The sequence below is a fragment of the Dipodomys ordii genome, unplaced genomic scaffold, assembly GCF_000151885.1.
Source record: "Dipodomys ordii isolate 6190 unplaced genomic scaffold, Dord_2.0 Scaffold99, whole genome shotgun sequence".
In the NCBI taxonomy this organism is placed as follows: Eukaryota; Metazoa; Chordata; class Mammalia; order Rodentia; family Heteromyidae; genus Dipodomys; species Dipodomys ordii.
The window spans coordinates 2,397,499-2,414,004 of record NW_012267315.1 but is presented as its reverse complement, the minus strand read 5'-3'; the positions used below and the strand labels follow the sequence as shown (position 1 = coordinate 2,414,004).

The 16,506-nt window shown below is 43.8% G+C and overlaps 1 protein-coding gene across 3 annotated transcripts in view; it reads right to left on the bottom strand.

Moving 5' to 3' along the window:
- The window catches only part of Ninl (ninein-like), a 145,391-nt gene that overhangs the window by 24,958 nt on the left and 103,927 nt on the right, over window positions 1-16,506 (bottom strand). For all 3 annotated transcript variants that reach the window (XM_013027119.1, XM_013027120.1, XM_013027121.1), the window contains 3 exons: window positions 11,281-12,357; window positions 6,151-6,255; window positions 4,497-4,566 (listed from right to left, as the gene is read on the bottom strand). In XM_013027119.1, the coding sequence (XP_012882573.1) occupies window positions 4,497-4,566; window positions 6,151-6,255; window positions 11,281-12,357 (1,252 nt within the window). The remainder of the gene's footprint in view (window positions 1-4,496; window positions 4,567-6,150; window positions 6,256-11,280; window positions 12,358-16,506) is intronic.

Here is a 16,506-nt window from a genome sequence, read left to right as displayed (position 1 = left end):
CAAAGAAAGCAACTTCAACTTGAAAGAGTTTCAAGTGCCCTATAAAGATTATTCCCCTGTGCTGCTTTCAGGATTTGTATGGCATTTGGTAATATTGTCTAACTACCAGTCTTAATACAACCATGAAAAAGAATATAATTTATACTAGGTAAAAATAAAACAGGGCTAACAACTAAGAACTACCTAGACCACCATTAATTCTTACTGTTGTTTATACAAAATACACAAAAGTATGTACCTATTTTCTTATGCTGAAAAATTAAAAATACCATAGGTAAGTCATCAATATCAAAACATTTTTCTGGGTGTTAATGGCTCAGGCCTCTAACTCAAGCAACGTGGGAGGCTCAGAATGTTAGGAATGTGGTTTAAGGCAAACGTGGGCAGTAAAAATAGTTTGTGAGATCCCTTCTTGGTGAAGATGGACTTGGTGGCCTGTCTGTTATCCTAGTTTCTGGGAAGCCTACCATAAATGGATCACTCCGCCAGGAAGTGAGGTTCTAGCTCAAAAATAATGAGCAAAATTCAGGGCTGGAAGAATGGCTTGCAATAAAAGTGCTTTAGTTCAAACACTAGTACTGCTAGTATCTATATAGATACTGTATTATGCAAAATATCTTTTTTTCCTTCTGGTACCAGGGCTTGAACCCAGGACTTCATAAACTCTTGGCTTGTTTTGCTTGTGGCTGGCCCTCTACCACTTGAGCTATGCCTCCAACTCAGCTTTGGCCACAGCAAAAGCCTCCTGTCTATGATGGAGTTTCACAAACTTTTCTGCATAGGCTGGCTTCAAATCATGATCCTCCAGATCCCAGCCTCCTGAGTAGCTACGATTACAGGTGTAAGTCACCAGCACCTGGCAAGCCTTAATTATTATTATTTTATTTTTTTTTGGGGGGGAGGGGGGTCAGTCATGGGACTTGAACTCTGAGCCTGGACCCTGTCCCTGGCTCTTCAGCTCAAGGCAAGCTCTCTACCACTTGAGCCACAACGCCACTTCCAATTTTCTGGTGGTTAATTGCAGATGAGAGTCTTACACAGACTTTCCTGCTTGGGCTGGTTTTGAACCTAGATTCTCAGATCTCAGCCTCCTGAGTAGCTAGGATTACAGGTGTGAGCCACCAGCACCCAGCAAGCCTTTTTTGTGTGGGTGTGTCAGTGTGGAGCCTGAACTCTGGGCCTGGGCGCTGTCCCTCAGCTCTTCAGCTCAAGGCTAGCTCTCTACCACTTGAGCCACAGTGCCACTTCTAGCTTTCTCTGCTTATGTGGTACTGAGGAATCAAACCCAGGGCCTCATGCATGCAAGGCAAGCACTCTACCACTGAGCCAACTTCCCAGCCCAGGCCTTAATTATTAATGAGCAAATAAATATTATGATACCAATGTTCATTTTTAAAAAGTTACCACCAATTGTATTTCTGGAATGATAAAATCCTGGAATTAAAGTGGGACTTATATTAGCAAAATTACACTACTGGAAGAAACTTAACAAAGTAACTAATTAATCTATATTTCTAACCACTTAGATATGTCTATAATTATCAACATAAAATAATGGAGTAAGAAATTCTAGTATACTATTGCATATATGGATCACAATAATGTACTATGATTTAAAAACTGTATAATAGATATGTATCAAAATATTACATGACACCTCATAAATATACATGATTTTATATTTTTGTATCAATTAAATTGTTTCATTAAAAAAATTACTGTAGCTCAGTGCCGGTGGCTCACTCAAGGTGCTGAGATCTGAGGACCATGGTTCAAAGCCAGCCAGGGTAGGAAAGTACCAAGACTCCTATCTCCAATTAATGACCAGAAAAAAAAAAAATAGAAGTGGAGCTGTGGCTTAAGTGGTAGAGTACTCACCTTGAGCTGAAGAGCTCTGGAAAAGCTCCCAAGCCCAGAGTTCAAGCCCCATGACCAACAAAAATAAAATAAAATAAAAACTAAAACAAAAAATTACGGTAGCCAGGCACCAGTAGCCTATAATCCTAGCTACTCAGGAGGCTGAGATGTGAGGATGGTAGTTCAAAGCCAGCCTAGGCAGGAAAGTCTGTGAGACTCTTACCTCCAATTCTCCAGTTAACCACCAGAAAACCAAAAGTGGCACTGCAGCTCAAGTGATACAGCAATAGCTTTGAGCCGAAGAACTCAGGGACAGCGCCCAGGCCCAGTTCAAGCCCCACAACTGACAATAAACAACAACAACAACAACCAAAAAAAACCTGTACGAAGAAAAGTTCATGTCCTTAATCCTTACTAATTCAGTCCAAAAGCTATTAATTGGGACCCATTATGGATGACATCTACAAAAAGGAGCAAAAGGACAGCAGAGTGGGTGGTCAGTGCCATACTGAGTGAAAAGGACATGGGACATTGGTCAAACAATAAGCAATGATATTGAGGATGATGGAAAGCAGATCTCATTGTTGAAAAAATAAGCTGCAAATACAAAAAAAAGGGGGGAAAAACAGAATTATTCCCGTGATATTGGGTGGCAACTACTGACATGGGTCTGAATTCTTAGTCTTCAAGTACTGAGAGATATTTAAATAAATATACTTGAAACTATATAAATGTGTCTATGTATGTAAGCACACTCAAGTTTCCTATCTATATCCATTAAGAGCATCTGGAAGAGAGAGAGAGCGAGAGAGAGACAGAGAGAGGGAGGAGAGGGGGAGGGAGAGAGAGAGAGGGAGAGGAAGAGAGGGAGAGAGGGAGAAAGGGAGAGAGGGAGAGGGAGGGAAGGAGAGGGGGAGGGGGAGCAAGAGCAGGAGCCAGAGCCAGAGTGCATGCATCTGGAAGCTATGCACTCAAGGAACACTAGGCAGGTACATCAAGTGACCAGATCTTGGTCTCCAAAGACCATTCTATGGTACAAGTAACCAACACTTCTTGGAGAAATGGCTGGGGCTCCAGGAATGGCATCAGGGCTAGGGCAAGGGAAAAAATTCTGGAGAACCTGGAACATCTTGAAATGGCAGGAAGAAGCAACAATGCTAGATAGGAAATGTACTCATTACCTTGTCATGTAACTGTAACCCCTGTGTACAGTATTCTTACAATCAAAAACATACAAAAAAAGAAATTGGAGGCGTGGATCAAGAAGTAGAGTGCCTAGCAAACAAGCATATGGCCCTGAGTTCAAATTCTAGTACTGCCAATTTTTTGTTGTTGTTGTTGGTCATGGGGCCTGACCTCTGGACCTGGGCACTCTCCCTCAGCCCTTCAGCTCAAGGCTAGCGCTCTACCACTTGAACCATAGTTTCACTTCCAGCTTTTTCTGCTTATGTGGTGCTGAGGAATCAAACCCTGGGCTTCATGCATGCAAGGAAGCACTCTACCACTGAGCCACCTTCCCAGCCCCCCCAATTTTTTTAAGTGCTGAAAATAAAAAGATTAGGTGCTGGGAAGGTAGCTTAGTGGTAGAATGCTTGCCTAGCATGCATGAAGCCCTAAGTTCAACTCCTCAGTACCACATAAACAGAAAAAGCCAGAAGTGGTACTGTGGCTCAAGTGATAGAAGAGTGTTAGCCTTGAGCAAAAGAAACTTGGGGTCAGTGCCTTGGCCCTGAAGTCAAGCCCTGGGACTGGGAAGAAAAAAAAAAAAGATTAGGATGTGTCCAAGGAACACAGAAGTTACTCTGAAGGGTTCCCATTGGTTAATTTGGACATCACAATAAATACCGATGGTAATATAACCCACTGGATAGTAATATAACGGTATAATTAGATGATGATATAAATTAGTGACATAGATGATTCACTTATATCACTATAGGAGAATACACACTTATAAAACTGGCCACAATTATACTGACTCCACCAAGGAACAAAAGGATGCTGGGCTGGAATGTAGCTAAGTGGTAAAGTACTTGCCTAGGGTTCAATCCCTTGCACTGAAAAAAGACAAAGAAGGACAGAGACAAATGGAGGGAGAGAAGAGAGATACTAGGGTACTTACATGATAATGTCTCACTCATCTTATAAAACCACTCATTAATTACAAAGGAAAAAATGAAAGCTCCAGCTAACAACCCATTTACCCAAGTAATCAAAAGTGGTCATCACCAGCAATACGACAAATTATCATATCCCAAAGGAGTTAGGTAGGGACACATTAGTTTCTAACTGTTCCTGACCAAAGCAAACAAACAAAAAAAGATAATTTGACTCAAATCACAAGAAGACATCAGAGAGACTCAAATGGAGTAACACACTATACAGTTACCACCTGTAATCTTGAAAATGTAAAGCCTTCAATGGCCAGGCACAGACTGACAGAAGGAGACCAATGCCACCTGTAAGCCTTCATGTTCTGGACCCTGTGCTTCAGATATTCTTTCCAAGGTGAGGAAATTCAACTCAGTCAGATTTTTTTTTTTTGCCAGAACATTCTGCCCTTCTTTTCTGTAAATGTGATTATATTTTAAAATAATTAGAAGAGTAGCATAGCTGCATGCCAGGTATCAATACTTGACCTGTGTATTGAGCTTTTCCATTTCAAAGCAGGCCTTTTCCTTGTCTCTCTTTAAAACCTCGATTTCTTTCCTGTTGAAAAAGCAAAATTAAAATAGAGCACTTTTCTTCTTGGTCATCACTTTCTGTGCTGTCTGTGATTTAGCCTACAATCACGGGACAGATAATATGACCATTCTGTACTGTACAGACTGTCTCATCTCTAGGTCATTGTTGCCAGTGCTGACTGGGGTCGGGGGATGGGGGAGACACCAGTCACAAATCATGGGGTTTAGGAACATGTAATATTTTAGATTTCCAGAATGATTAATACTTATAGTACTGTAAAAACACATCCTCTATTAAATTCCTATCATATTAATTTTTTTCAAACTATGGAACTATTCATACTCAGAGCTGTAAAGAGCCCAGATGCCTTACACGAGCTGAGGTATGTACATCTTCAAAGGGGTCTCTCCAGCGTAGCACACTCCAGGAAAAAAAAATAATTTCCTTCTGCAATTTCTGCAGAATTTTTTGAAATACACTAACTCCTACTCTGGATTCCATATTTTCATTTTTATTTATTTTTGGTCGGTCGTGGGGCTTGAACTCTGGGCCTGGGCACTGTCCCTGCACTCTTCAGCTCAAGGTGACCGATCACCTTGAGCTGCTTGAGCCACAGCGCCACTTCCAGTTTTCTAGTGGTTTATTGGAGATAAGAGTCTTACAGACTTTCCTGCCCGGACTGGCTTTGAACCGCGATCCTCAGATCTCAGCCTCCTGAGTAGCTAGGATTACAGGCATGAGCCACTGGCACCCAGCTTGTATTCCATATTTTAAATCTTTTTTTTTTGGGGGGGGGTCAGTCGTGGGGCCTGAACTCTGGGCTTGGGTGCTGTCCCTCAGCTCTTGAGATCAAGGCGAGCGCTCTACCACAGCGCCACTGGATTCCATATTTTAAACACAGCAATTCTATCAAACAAAAACCACATCCCCAGCATTTTATCACTGAGCTGATCTTGAAATTCACAGCTAGAAAAAAAGAGACAGTCTGTGGATACAGTTAGAGCAGTGACAGAAGAAATCCACATTCCTCTGACACACATTCTTTCCCTTTCATGTGCAGGTCCCTGTCATACCACCCGCATTCAAGAGAGGTCCCAGCCCAACACTCACCTGCCTAGTGCTCAGCTTCTGACACCACCCTTTCTCCCAGCTCTGACTCACTGACCTTGAAATACCCACAGTGGACCTAAGAGAAATGCACAGCTGAAGCCATCAGGCCTGACTGGCCAGAGGGCCCCAGCAGCATTTTCTCCCCCATTAATAGCACTTGCTGTCTCTAGCCTATGAGTGAAGTGAAACATTTCTGTAGGGGTGAAACAATGTCCTATAGATGGAATGTTAACCATGAGACCGTGTGCACACACATGATCTAGGCCTCCACATTTGAGTCCAAGGGACATAGGAATCAAGATGGCTGCCAACCTGTAGAAGACCCCTTTGCCTGCCATGTCTGCTTACAGATCAAGTCCAGCTACACAGGGCTTCCTGGAATGAAGATTAATCTTTGAACTCCACCCACTTTTTAACCCAAAGCCTGATATGCTCACCCTAGACAGCAAACAGGCCAGAGCCTCACAGGACTGGGTGGAACTCAGAGGCACCCCTTACCTCTGTGCGCCATTTGTGTTCTCTGCAGCTTCTAGCTCCTGCTGAATCTTTCTCAGGTCAGTTTGCAATAGAGTGTTTTCTTCAGAAAGCCTACGAAACTCGATTCTGCGTGAAAAATTGAAGAAGCCTGTGAGAACCATTGGCACCACCGATCCCAGCTCTCCAGTGAAAACACTGAAAACCAGCCTCCATTCCCTGCCCTGGAACAGGCAAAGGACACTACACCCTCTCCAGTGGTTAGCAGGCTCTGCTTTGCATGTGCCAAAGATCATGCCACAGGAAACATGGCTTTCTCCAGCCACAGCTCTGGAGTTCATTTAGCAGTTTGGTCTTGTTTACTTTGTGCTTACAGCTGACTTCTTCCCTGCATCTCATAACCGTTGCCAAAACATGAGAGTACTAGCTACTGATGCCAAGTTTTGGGATGAGTCTTCAGGGTTGGCAAAGTATATTTACCCCCACCAGTGAACTGCAGCAGAGTTAAGATGCACAAGGAATCAGAAGACCAAGATCCATCAGCATAATTCTCAGGAAAGTTTTCACCCACCCCACACTCTGAAACAGAAATTTAGGAAGATGCCCACAGAAATTCAAAGACTCTTGTCAGGGGAAAAGGCAGAAGTGAAACCCAGTCTTCCTGGGCCACCTTTGCTTTTGACAACCTGAGAATCTCTGTGGGGTAACATCATTGTTTATGACAGATTACAGTTCCCCAATACAGGTGACTAATGAGACAGCTTAAAATCCCACTTAGTACCTGAAGAATTTATTCTTAAATTGTTTTGGATTATCTGTGTGGACCTATTGCAATCACCAAGATACTTTAAAAAGGTGGAAGACAGAGGCAGAAGGCTCAGCATTGGGTATTGTGATGAAGGAAAGACAGGACCCATCACTGCTGAGTTTAAAGATGGAGAAGCCATAAATATAAAAAGAGGTGGGCAGCCCCTAAAAGCTGAAGAGGCAAAAAGATTTTTCTCTCTAGAATTTCCAGAAGGAAGCACAGCTCAGGTGGCACTTGGATTCCAAGGGAGACCCATTCTACTTTTCTAAACTCCAAATATGTAGTATAATAAATCTGCGTTGTGTTAAGCTGGGTTAAAGGTCACTTGTCAGAGCAGCAACAGATAACTAATAACCATGCAAAGTGATCTAACAGCTCAAAGGCAACAGGGAATTTCTTGTACTGAATGAATATGTGTGAAGAACTACTAATCTGGATTTGTGTTCCAAAGAATATTGTCTTTCAAAAATATAAAACATTTTTTTCAGATAAATAAAAACTGAGGAAATCTGAACCAAACAGAATTTCATAAAAGGAACTTCCTTCCAAAGCAAAAACCTGGTCCAACTGAACAGGCATAAGATATCAAAAGGAATGGTGAACCTTCAATGGTGACAGGCTGAAAACTATGCAATGTCAGCAAGTTGTAACTACACCTGAAATGCCATCCAGAAATGGTCTTGAGTCTTCAAAAATGTTAGTGTCCAGGCTAGGAGTGGAGGTCAGTGATAGAACACTTGCCTAGCATATGTAAGGTACTGGTTCTATTTCCAGCACCCCCCCCACACACACACAGAGCAGTGTCCAAGTTCCTAAAATAATCTCTCAAAATAGACTTACAAAGAACTATAAAATATGAATAGACCTCGAGTCAGGAGATTGAATAAATAATTGAGAGCAAGGAGCTTAGAAGCATAGGGTTTCACTAGCAACTTCTATCAAACATTACTAGAGAAAAATTATCACCAGTCTTTCTCAACCTTCTAAAAAAATGGAGAGGTCAGCATCATCTTGATGCTAAAAACAGACACCACAAGAAAATCACAGATCCTATCTTTGTGAACACTCATGTCAAAATTGTCAAACAAAAGACTAACAAGTGCTATTGCTTGATGGATTCAGAGTTTCTGTTTGGAATGAATGAGACAAATCTGAAAGTGAATGGTGAAGACACATGTAAGACATTGTGAATATTTAATGCCACTGAATAATATACAAAGGTGGTTAGAATAATTAGTTTTAAGCTACATGCATTTTACCATGATAAAAAAGGTTACTATTCACTGATACCTCCCCACCAAATAGAAAAATACATTTTCAGCTTAAAGGACATTACATATATAGTAACTAGGATAGAATAATCCTCTATTGGATCCAGGAAGGCAGGGAACCATCTATAAAGAACACATTGGGACAGTTACTGAAATCAGACTGTAGAGTGAATATCAATATTAAAATTCGTCTTTTTTAAAATGCCAGTACTGGGGATTTACCTCAGGGCCTGAGCACTGTCCCTTAGTTTTTTTCACTCAAGCTGGTACTCTGCCACTTGAGCTATATCCTTACTTCTGGCTTTCTGCTGGTTCTTGGAGACAAGAGTCTCATGGATTTTCCTGTGTGAGCTGGTTTCAAACTGGAATCCTCTGATCCCAGCTTCCTGAAAAGCTAAGTGGTTGGCTATTGTTAAAGTTCTTGTGTGTGATAAAGGTATCATAGATGTTTAAGAGAACGATTCTGCTCTTACAAAATAATATACTGAAATATTTAGCAGAAAATATTATGCCTGAAATTTTCTTAAGGAAATCAGAAAAGAGGAGTGTGAATGTAAACAGAATAGAGTCACAATGGACACATCTGGACCCTGGAGTATTCAGGATCTTCCTGAAGCTCTCTATACTGTGAGCTCAGATTCATACAACACAAACTGACTGGGTCCTTTTCTCTGGACTTGGCTTTCTCTATGATAAAGGCCTCAAACTTCACCATGGCCTCCAAGATCTATGTCTGACCCTCACCCAGCCTAGGGTTCTGTGGCTCTGGTGAGCTTGGGGAGGTGGTTATGCATGTTTCTCTAGAAAGACTGAAAGGCTGACATTCTGGCAATTGTAGCTAAGAGTGCCTGGCTAGTACTGGGAACAGACCTGGGTAAAGCAGGATCTAGGGCTGGGGACAAATTGGGCAAGGAGTAAGGGGACAGAGGGGACATCTCCAAGCTGCTGAGCCTCATAGACTTCTTCTTAGCCACCTGTCTTTGTCTGAACTAGCCCCTCATTGGCTCTGCATACAGTTACAGGTGGAGAAAGCCTTTCTCCAAAATACCAGCCCCTTGGTTCCCCCCCGCCTTGAGGGTCTTCCTATCTCTCCACCAATCTGACTTTCTGTAGGAGGCAGCATTGTGGGATCCTCAAGCACAGAGAGATGCCCTCCATTTCCTCACATTAAGCAGGTAGCACCCCTGGCATCCACTAATGGTGCCTGATCCATGTTTAACTTTCTTGGCCCAGAGCTTGCTTAGAACTAGCTCTGTCAATATGGTCTTCAAACTCCTGCATCTCTACAGCAACCACTCTGGCCTCAGCCACAATAACCCTCTCCCCTCCCCTGACTTCTTGACATGAGTTAGCTCAGTTTCCTAGCCAGGCCCTAGCATTTTGGTCTTTGAAATTTCTCTACGTTCACATGAGAACCACCTTACCCTGTCTCCCCATTTACCAATTACTGTAGCTTAGGTCTGGCAGTTCTCATGTCTGAAGCAGGCACAGCAGCCTCAAGGTTGTTGTGTCATGAAGCCTTAACCTACCTTCACCAAAGTCCTCCCAAGAAACCCCTTCTTTGAGTGCACATCAAGTTCACATCAATTGATTTTTACATCTTCCCTGGGCTTTCACTACAAACATATGTTTTCCTGAAAAATGTAAGCCACTGAGAGGCATAACATTTAAATTCCTTATCCTTAAAATGCAGTGATGTCCTATTTTGTAACACTGGGACATCCACCCAATAGGGTGGAGAGTTTGAAACACCTGTATCATTTCTTCTGCAATTCCCACCCTTTATCCTGGCACAAAGCAGCTGCCCAGAAGACACTGTCCAATGACTGTGATTCCAGGCTGTCAGATGGGTCAGCAGATGGCACAAGTACAGCTTTCTGAGACTCAGAGCTGGGGAAGCAGCAGTACTCAGGCTGGGGACCAAGTAGAGGTAACACTCTGAGTGAGAGGAGTCCAAGGGAACAGTAGAAGAGGATTCCAGGATCTAATAAGCAGCCACATGCTTAGGTCTATGGCCTCTTCCAGGGCAAGCGTATTACCCTGAGCCACATTCTTAGCCCTACCTATTTTCCCCTAAGGAAATAACCTGCCCATGATCCACAGTGATGTGCTGGTCCTTGGACTGGATTCTAGTCCCATCATTCATTCTGTGACCATGTACACTCCTGGAAAATGTCCTATGCCTGCAGAGACCTCCTGCAGCCTGCAGATATCTCCCAAGCATGCTGTCTGGGATCTGATAGCATTAAATGAAGCAAACAAAGAGCATGACCTAACTTCACCTGACTGTACAAGTGCCTATAAACATATCCATCTCCAGAGGAGAAGCCAGAAGATAGGCTACCTCTGTAGCCACCGTTCTGGCCCAAAGCCATGCTCTGCAGCCTGCAAAAACCCTCACCAAGGAGCTAGGCATCTGTGATAGAGCATAGCTCCACCTATATCTTGTGTCCCCTTGGGGAGCTGGGAAAGCAGCAACCCTGGCTCCTTGGGCATCTGGGCATCTTATTTGGTGGAGAAATCAGAATCTACAACCTTCTCTCCATCTCTTGGTATCTACTGAAGACAGAAGCTGTGGCAGCATCTCTAGTCCCTGAAGGCATTGAGTCCACCAGCTAGCTTCAAGTCTTGGGCAAACCCAGAATGTGTGAGTACAGAGGCTCTTTCCACGGACAGCATCTTTTGTTTACTGCTCTTCCACCAGCACAAGAACTCGTTGGGCTACTGCAAGGATAGAGGCTGGTACATACAGATGAAGCTGCAGCTTCTCAGCCATCAGCCTCTCCCAAGCTCAACAGGTAGAAAGCTCACAGGTGACTCACAACTAATACGAGGCCTCTGAACACAGATCCTGTCCTTGTGAGATCAGAAGCGGGGACACCAGAGCCTGTTGAACTGCCTCAGAAAGACCCATCCTTTCTCTCTATGCACATGCTCATTACCTAGGTGCCCAGGGACAGGGCTACACTCATGATAGCCGGCTTGGCAGTCTGAGAGCTTGTCAGTGGGGAAAGACCGGATGACATTCAATAGCAAGAGGCCAGTGGGATCAGTTGGGCATTTGGGAGACCAAACCTGTCATTTTCTCTGGAATTTGCATCTTTCTCCAAGGCCCGAACAACATCTTCCAGGTGTAGAAGTTTGATTTTCACATCGTGCTTCTCTCTCTCAGACAGGGTTTCAGCTGCTGTCTCCTCAAAGGTGGCAAGTCGCTCTGGCACCACCTCCTGTGGGTCTGGGAGCTTAGGGCAAGTCAGCAAGAGCCCTGTGCTAGCAGCTTCTCCATCAAGTTGGAGCTGAGTCTCCAGGGCACCTTTACTTCCCCTCGCTAATCCTTCCTGGCTTCCCAAGGAGATTGGATCCCTGATCAAGCAGCCAGCCTGCTCCTCCAAGAGCAGCTCCTGGGTGTCAGGCTGCCCTGGGCTTGCTGAGGCCCTGAAAGAAGGTGGCAGACCTTCTAGGATGGTTCCCTTGTTTATCCCACATGGCTCCACATGTGACTTCCCCTCCAAAGGAACAGCGCTGGGTGGCCCCTGATAGTTCTCTTGGAGGCTGGGGTGCTCTGAGAGGCTTCTGGACATCTGGGTGGGGGATGGGCTCTGGATGGCATACACATTGCAAGGCTGGCCCTGGGTTTGTCCCTGGCTAGGCCAGTGTCCTACTGATACCCCCATATCTCTATCAGCACAGGGAGCCATTTGGACCAGGAGTTGATCACCACTGTCTGGACACAGGGGTATGGGGCTGCACGGCCTTTCTGACTCATTGCTCACTTTAGCATTTCCATTTTTCAAGAGAGCACGCAGTACCTCTGCCTCGCGGGCAAGTCTCTCTACTTGGTTCCTGTAGGTACGCTCCAACTTTTCCTTCTCCAGAGTGAATGATCTGCATATCTGTGCCTGCTCCTCATTCATCACAGCCTGCAGCTTCAGCTGCTGCCTCCGACAGCGGGCCAGGATCTCCTTTTCTCTCTCTTCCTGTCGCCCCTTCTCCAGGTCCAGCTGTATTGCCAGCTCATTAGCTCGGCGCAAATGTGTCTGCAGCAGCTTGTCCTTCTCACACTGATGCTGCAGGGACAGGCTTTCACAGTAGGCAGCATGCTGGGCTTCCAGCCATGACAGCTTCTGACTCAGCTCATTTCCTGCCTCTCTCCTGTGGAAACATAAGTCACATACACCGAATTCTGTCAGTATGAGGCCCAGGCCCTTCTCAGGAAAGAAAAGCCACTGAGCTCCTATTCTAACCACCTAACTTCTCTCTGTTCACTTGCTTTCTGTACTTCTCCTTGTATCCCTGTGCCCAGGGTTTCTGTCTACTCCTAAGACCCTCCATGGAGTCTGCAGGGATATGCCCATGGGTTAGGTTCCACATACAGAAGCCAGAATTCATAACTCCTATGGTCAATGTAAAGAGGTTATAATTATGTGACTAGTTCCTCTCTCACTAGCCACACTGCAAGTGCTCAATAGTCAAGGGTGGCTGATGGCTGGACCACATTTATCATCACAGTCAATGCTATTGGGCAGTACTAGCCTCAACTGTTAGTAACATGCATGAAACTCACCAACAAGAAAAACTACCCTTGAAAAAATCCTGTAAACTGCTGGGTTGGGACCCTTAGCAGCTCAGGGGGAGTGGAATGTAAGTGAAGTGAGAATTGGACAGAGCAGCAAGTCTGGCAAGGTATGCAGTGCACTGTAGCCAAGGTGATCCTTCTGGTGGATGTGTCACCCTTTTGCACAGAGGAATAACTGGAAGCCCAGCTGGGCAGCAACCCAGGAGTGAAGGGCGGTGCACCTAGGGCTGGGGATAGCTCAAGGTGGGAGGCCAGGCATACTGTACATGCTAAAAAGGACTCAAAACTAACCTCAGCCACCTCATGACAAGGAACGCCAGTTGAGTTCTATATTACACAGCCTTAGGTTTAAGAAGAATAGCTTAACACTAAAAAAAAAAAAACCCAAAAACACCAAAACAAGAAAAACAACATGTGGGGGGGAGGATTGGGTGGGAGGGTTGGGGGAGGGATGTGAAGGGTAAACAAAGGAGGAGGCTGCAATGCTTGATACAAAATGTACTCATTATCTTGCCCATGTAATTGTAACCCCTCTGTATAGTATGTTCACAATTTTTAAAAAAAAGAATAAAAAAAAAAGAAAAACAACATGTGGCTGAAATAAGTCTTCTCTGTCCTCCAGGGCAGGGGCAGCCAGTTTCTGTAAGTCCCCAATGGCCTGATTGGCTCCAATGGTGTCAACTTGGAGTAGGAAGCAGAGGGAGTACTTACTCTTTCTCAGCATATCCCATGTTTCTGGTCATCCCCAACTTCCTCTGGCCAAGAACAGTGCCCACCTCATCTAAGTCAAGAGCATGCCTAGGCCACTGACCTGCTGCTGTCATGATGATGACATGTGCTCTCAGGGTTATCTGGACCTCACCTTCCCTAGCACAATGCCCAACTAAGCCATCTGCTCAGACCAGGTCCCACTGGGGTAAGGGTGGTGAGATCAGGAAGTGAGAGGGGTTATTGCCTTAGTTTTGACAGGATAACCAGTACCAATAACAAGTACCATATCCATAGTAACCAGGCACTGACTGTACCAAGTCAGCCTCACAGGACAGAATGGCACAGGTGGCATTCCTTAGGTAACTCTGATATGATAAAATATAAAACACAACACTCAAGTTTTCCAAATAACCTTTTTTTTTCTCCATGGTATGAACATTTTAGCATTTTCAAGACTCTCACTAACCCAGATTAACTGTCATTATCATTTTGAGGGACTTTTAAATTTTCTCCAATGTCCCATCTGCTAACCCATGAGCTACTGAAACTAGAGTGTGCTATTAAATGGTGAAGAACATGCTGCTCTGGCTTGTCAGCCAAGCTTGAGACAGAAGAGAAAGAACACTGAGTTTGAATTCTACATGGAATTTGTGGTTCAAGTGGTAGAACTAGCCTTATGCAAAAGAAGTTCAGGGACAGCACTCAGGCCCAGAGTTCAAGCCCAAGACTGGGGAAAAAAAACAAAAACAAAACAACAACAACAACAAAAAACCCTTTACACAAAAGAGAGCTGGGCATGATGGTACATGCCTGTAATCCTAGAAACATGGAAAGTGGAGATGGGAAGATTGCTGTTTGAGGCTAGGCTGGGCAAAAAAAAAAAAGTTAGCAAAACTGCATCTCAAAATAGCTCTCCTTTGCATACACAGGACTGTGAACCCAAATAGTGTCATATTTTCTATGGATTCCTTTCTCTGTGAATTGGCATCATGAATCTTTCTTGGCCCCCATTTAACACATTTTTGGTTTGACAGAAATCAAGCGAAAAGTTTCTTCCTTATTCTATTTTTCCTTGTGCACATAGGATAAAAGCCAACTTAGTCTGATTTTATACCCTCTCATAGCAAATAATTTCTTTTTATTGACTGGTTTCAAAATTTTGATCCCTTACAGAAGTTATAATAGACTCCATATAAGTTAGGGTTGCTTTGTATTGTGATTTTTTTCTCCATGTGTTGTTGTATTGGCTAATTCATATAATTAGATTTTTTCTTATTTATTCCTAAGTACACAATGATCCTTTTTTCAGTTTTATAAAAGTATGTAATGTTACTTCAAAAGTGGTACTTCAATGGAAACAAGAGTTTTATTCTTTAAAAAAAAAAAAAACTCAAAGCCAGACACCAGTGTCTCATGCCTATAATCCTAGCTACTCAGGAGGCTGAGATCTGAGGATTGTGGTTCAAAGCCATCCTGGGCAGGAAAGATTATCGCCAATAAATTACAAAAAAAAATCCAGAAGTGGTACTATGGTTCATGTGGTAGAGCTAAACTAGCCTTAAGCAAAAGAAGCTCAGAGACTGTGCCTAGGCCCTGAGTTCAAGCCCCAAACAACAACAACAACAACAACAACCAACTTGACAACTCAAGCATGGTGATATAAACCTATAGTTTTACCTATGTAGGAAGAAGCAGCAGGAGGATCACGGCCTGAGGCTGGCTCTAGGCAAAAGTGCCAGATGCCTACCTGAACAATGAATGAAGCAAAAAGGGGTGGGAGCCTAGTTCAAGTGTAGAGCAAGACTCTGAGTTCAAACTCTATCACCACCAAAAAAAACCCAAAAACCAAAAGAACAGGTTTTTTTTGTTGTTGTTTTTGGTCCAGTCGTGGGGCCTGAACTCTGGGCCTGGGCGCTGTCCCTCAGCTCTTCAGCTCAAGGCTAGCACTCTACCACTTGAGCCACAGCGCCACTTCCGGCTTTTTTTTTCTGCTTATGTGGTGCTGAGGAATCAAACCCAGGGCCTCATGCATGCAAGGCAAGCGCTCTACCACTGAGCCACCTTCCCAGCCCTCAACTTGGAAATGTTTATCATAATTTTTATCACAGAAAATTTGAAGGAAAAAAATAAATGAAAAATAAATTGGGTGCTGGTGGCTCACTCCTGTAATCCTAACTACTCAGGAAACTGAGATCTGAGGATAGTGGTTTGAAGCCAGCTCAAGCAGGAAAGTCTGGGAGATTCTCATCTCTAATAACTACCCAGAAAAAGCCAGAAGTGGAACTGTGGCTCACGTGGTACAGCACTAGTCTTGAGCACAAAGAGGCTTAGGGGTAGCACCTAGGCCCTGAGTTCAAGTCCCAGGACCGGCAAATAAATAAATAATGACTAAAGAATAAAATTTGTTGGTCTCAGATTTTTATCATCTTTGTCAATGGAGTTTATTACACAGGAATTTTTTTTGTTTTTGTTTATGGTGATAGAGATGAAACCCAGGCCTTGTAGATGCTAAATATGGTTTCTACTACTGAGCTATACCTCCAGTCCCTATGAAGTTTGAATGGCCATAATCTGAGGATTCCTATTATTTATCTTTGGTCACTCAGCAATGTTGGCTATGTAAAATTTCAAGTCTAGAATCATCACTTCCATGTTATTTTCAAGGCTATGCAGAATTCTATTTAAAATAATCAGGACAAATTGTCACCATTTCAATACTGAGCATTTGGAGGTTTGTTTTCTTTTCTTTTTACTTTCTATTATCTTCCTGTCTCAATGCGACCTTCTTAATGCCACGGGTATGAGAGGGGCAAGTGGGCTATGGTTGGAGCTTTCTTTTCAGACTGGGGACTTGCTAGGTTGTCCAGAACTACCAGGCCTAAGTAATCCTTCTTCCTCACCCTCTCTAGAAAATGGGATTACAGGGGCTGGGAAGGTGGCTCAGTGGTAGAGCGCTTGCCTTGCATGCATGAGGCCCTGGGTTCGATTCCTCAGCACCACATAAGCAGAAAAAG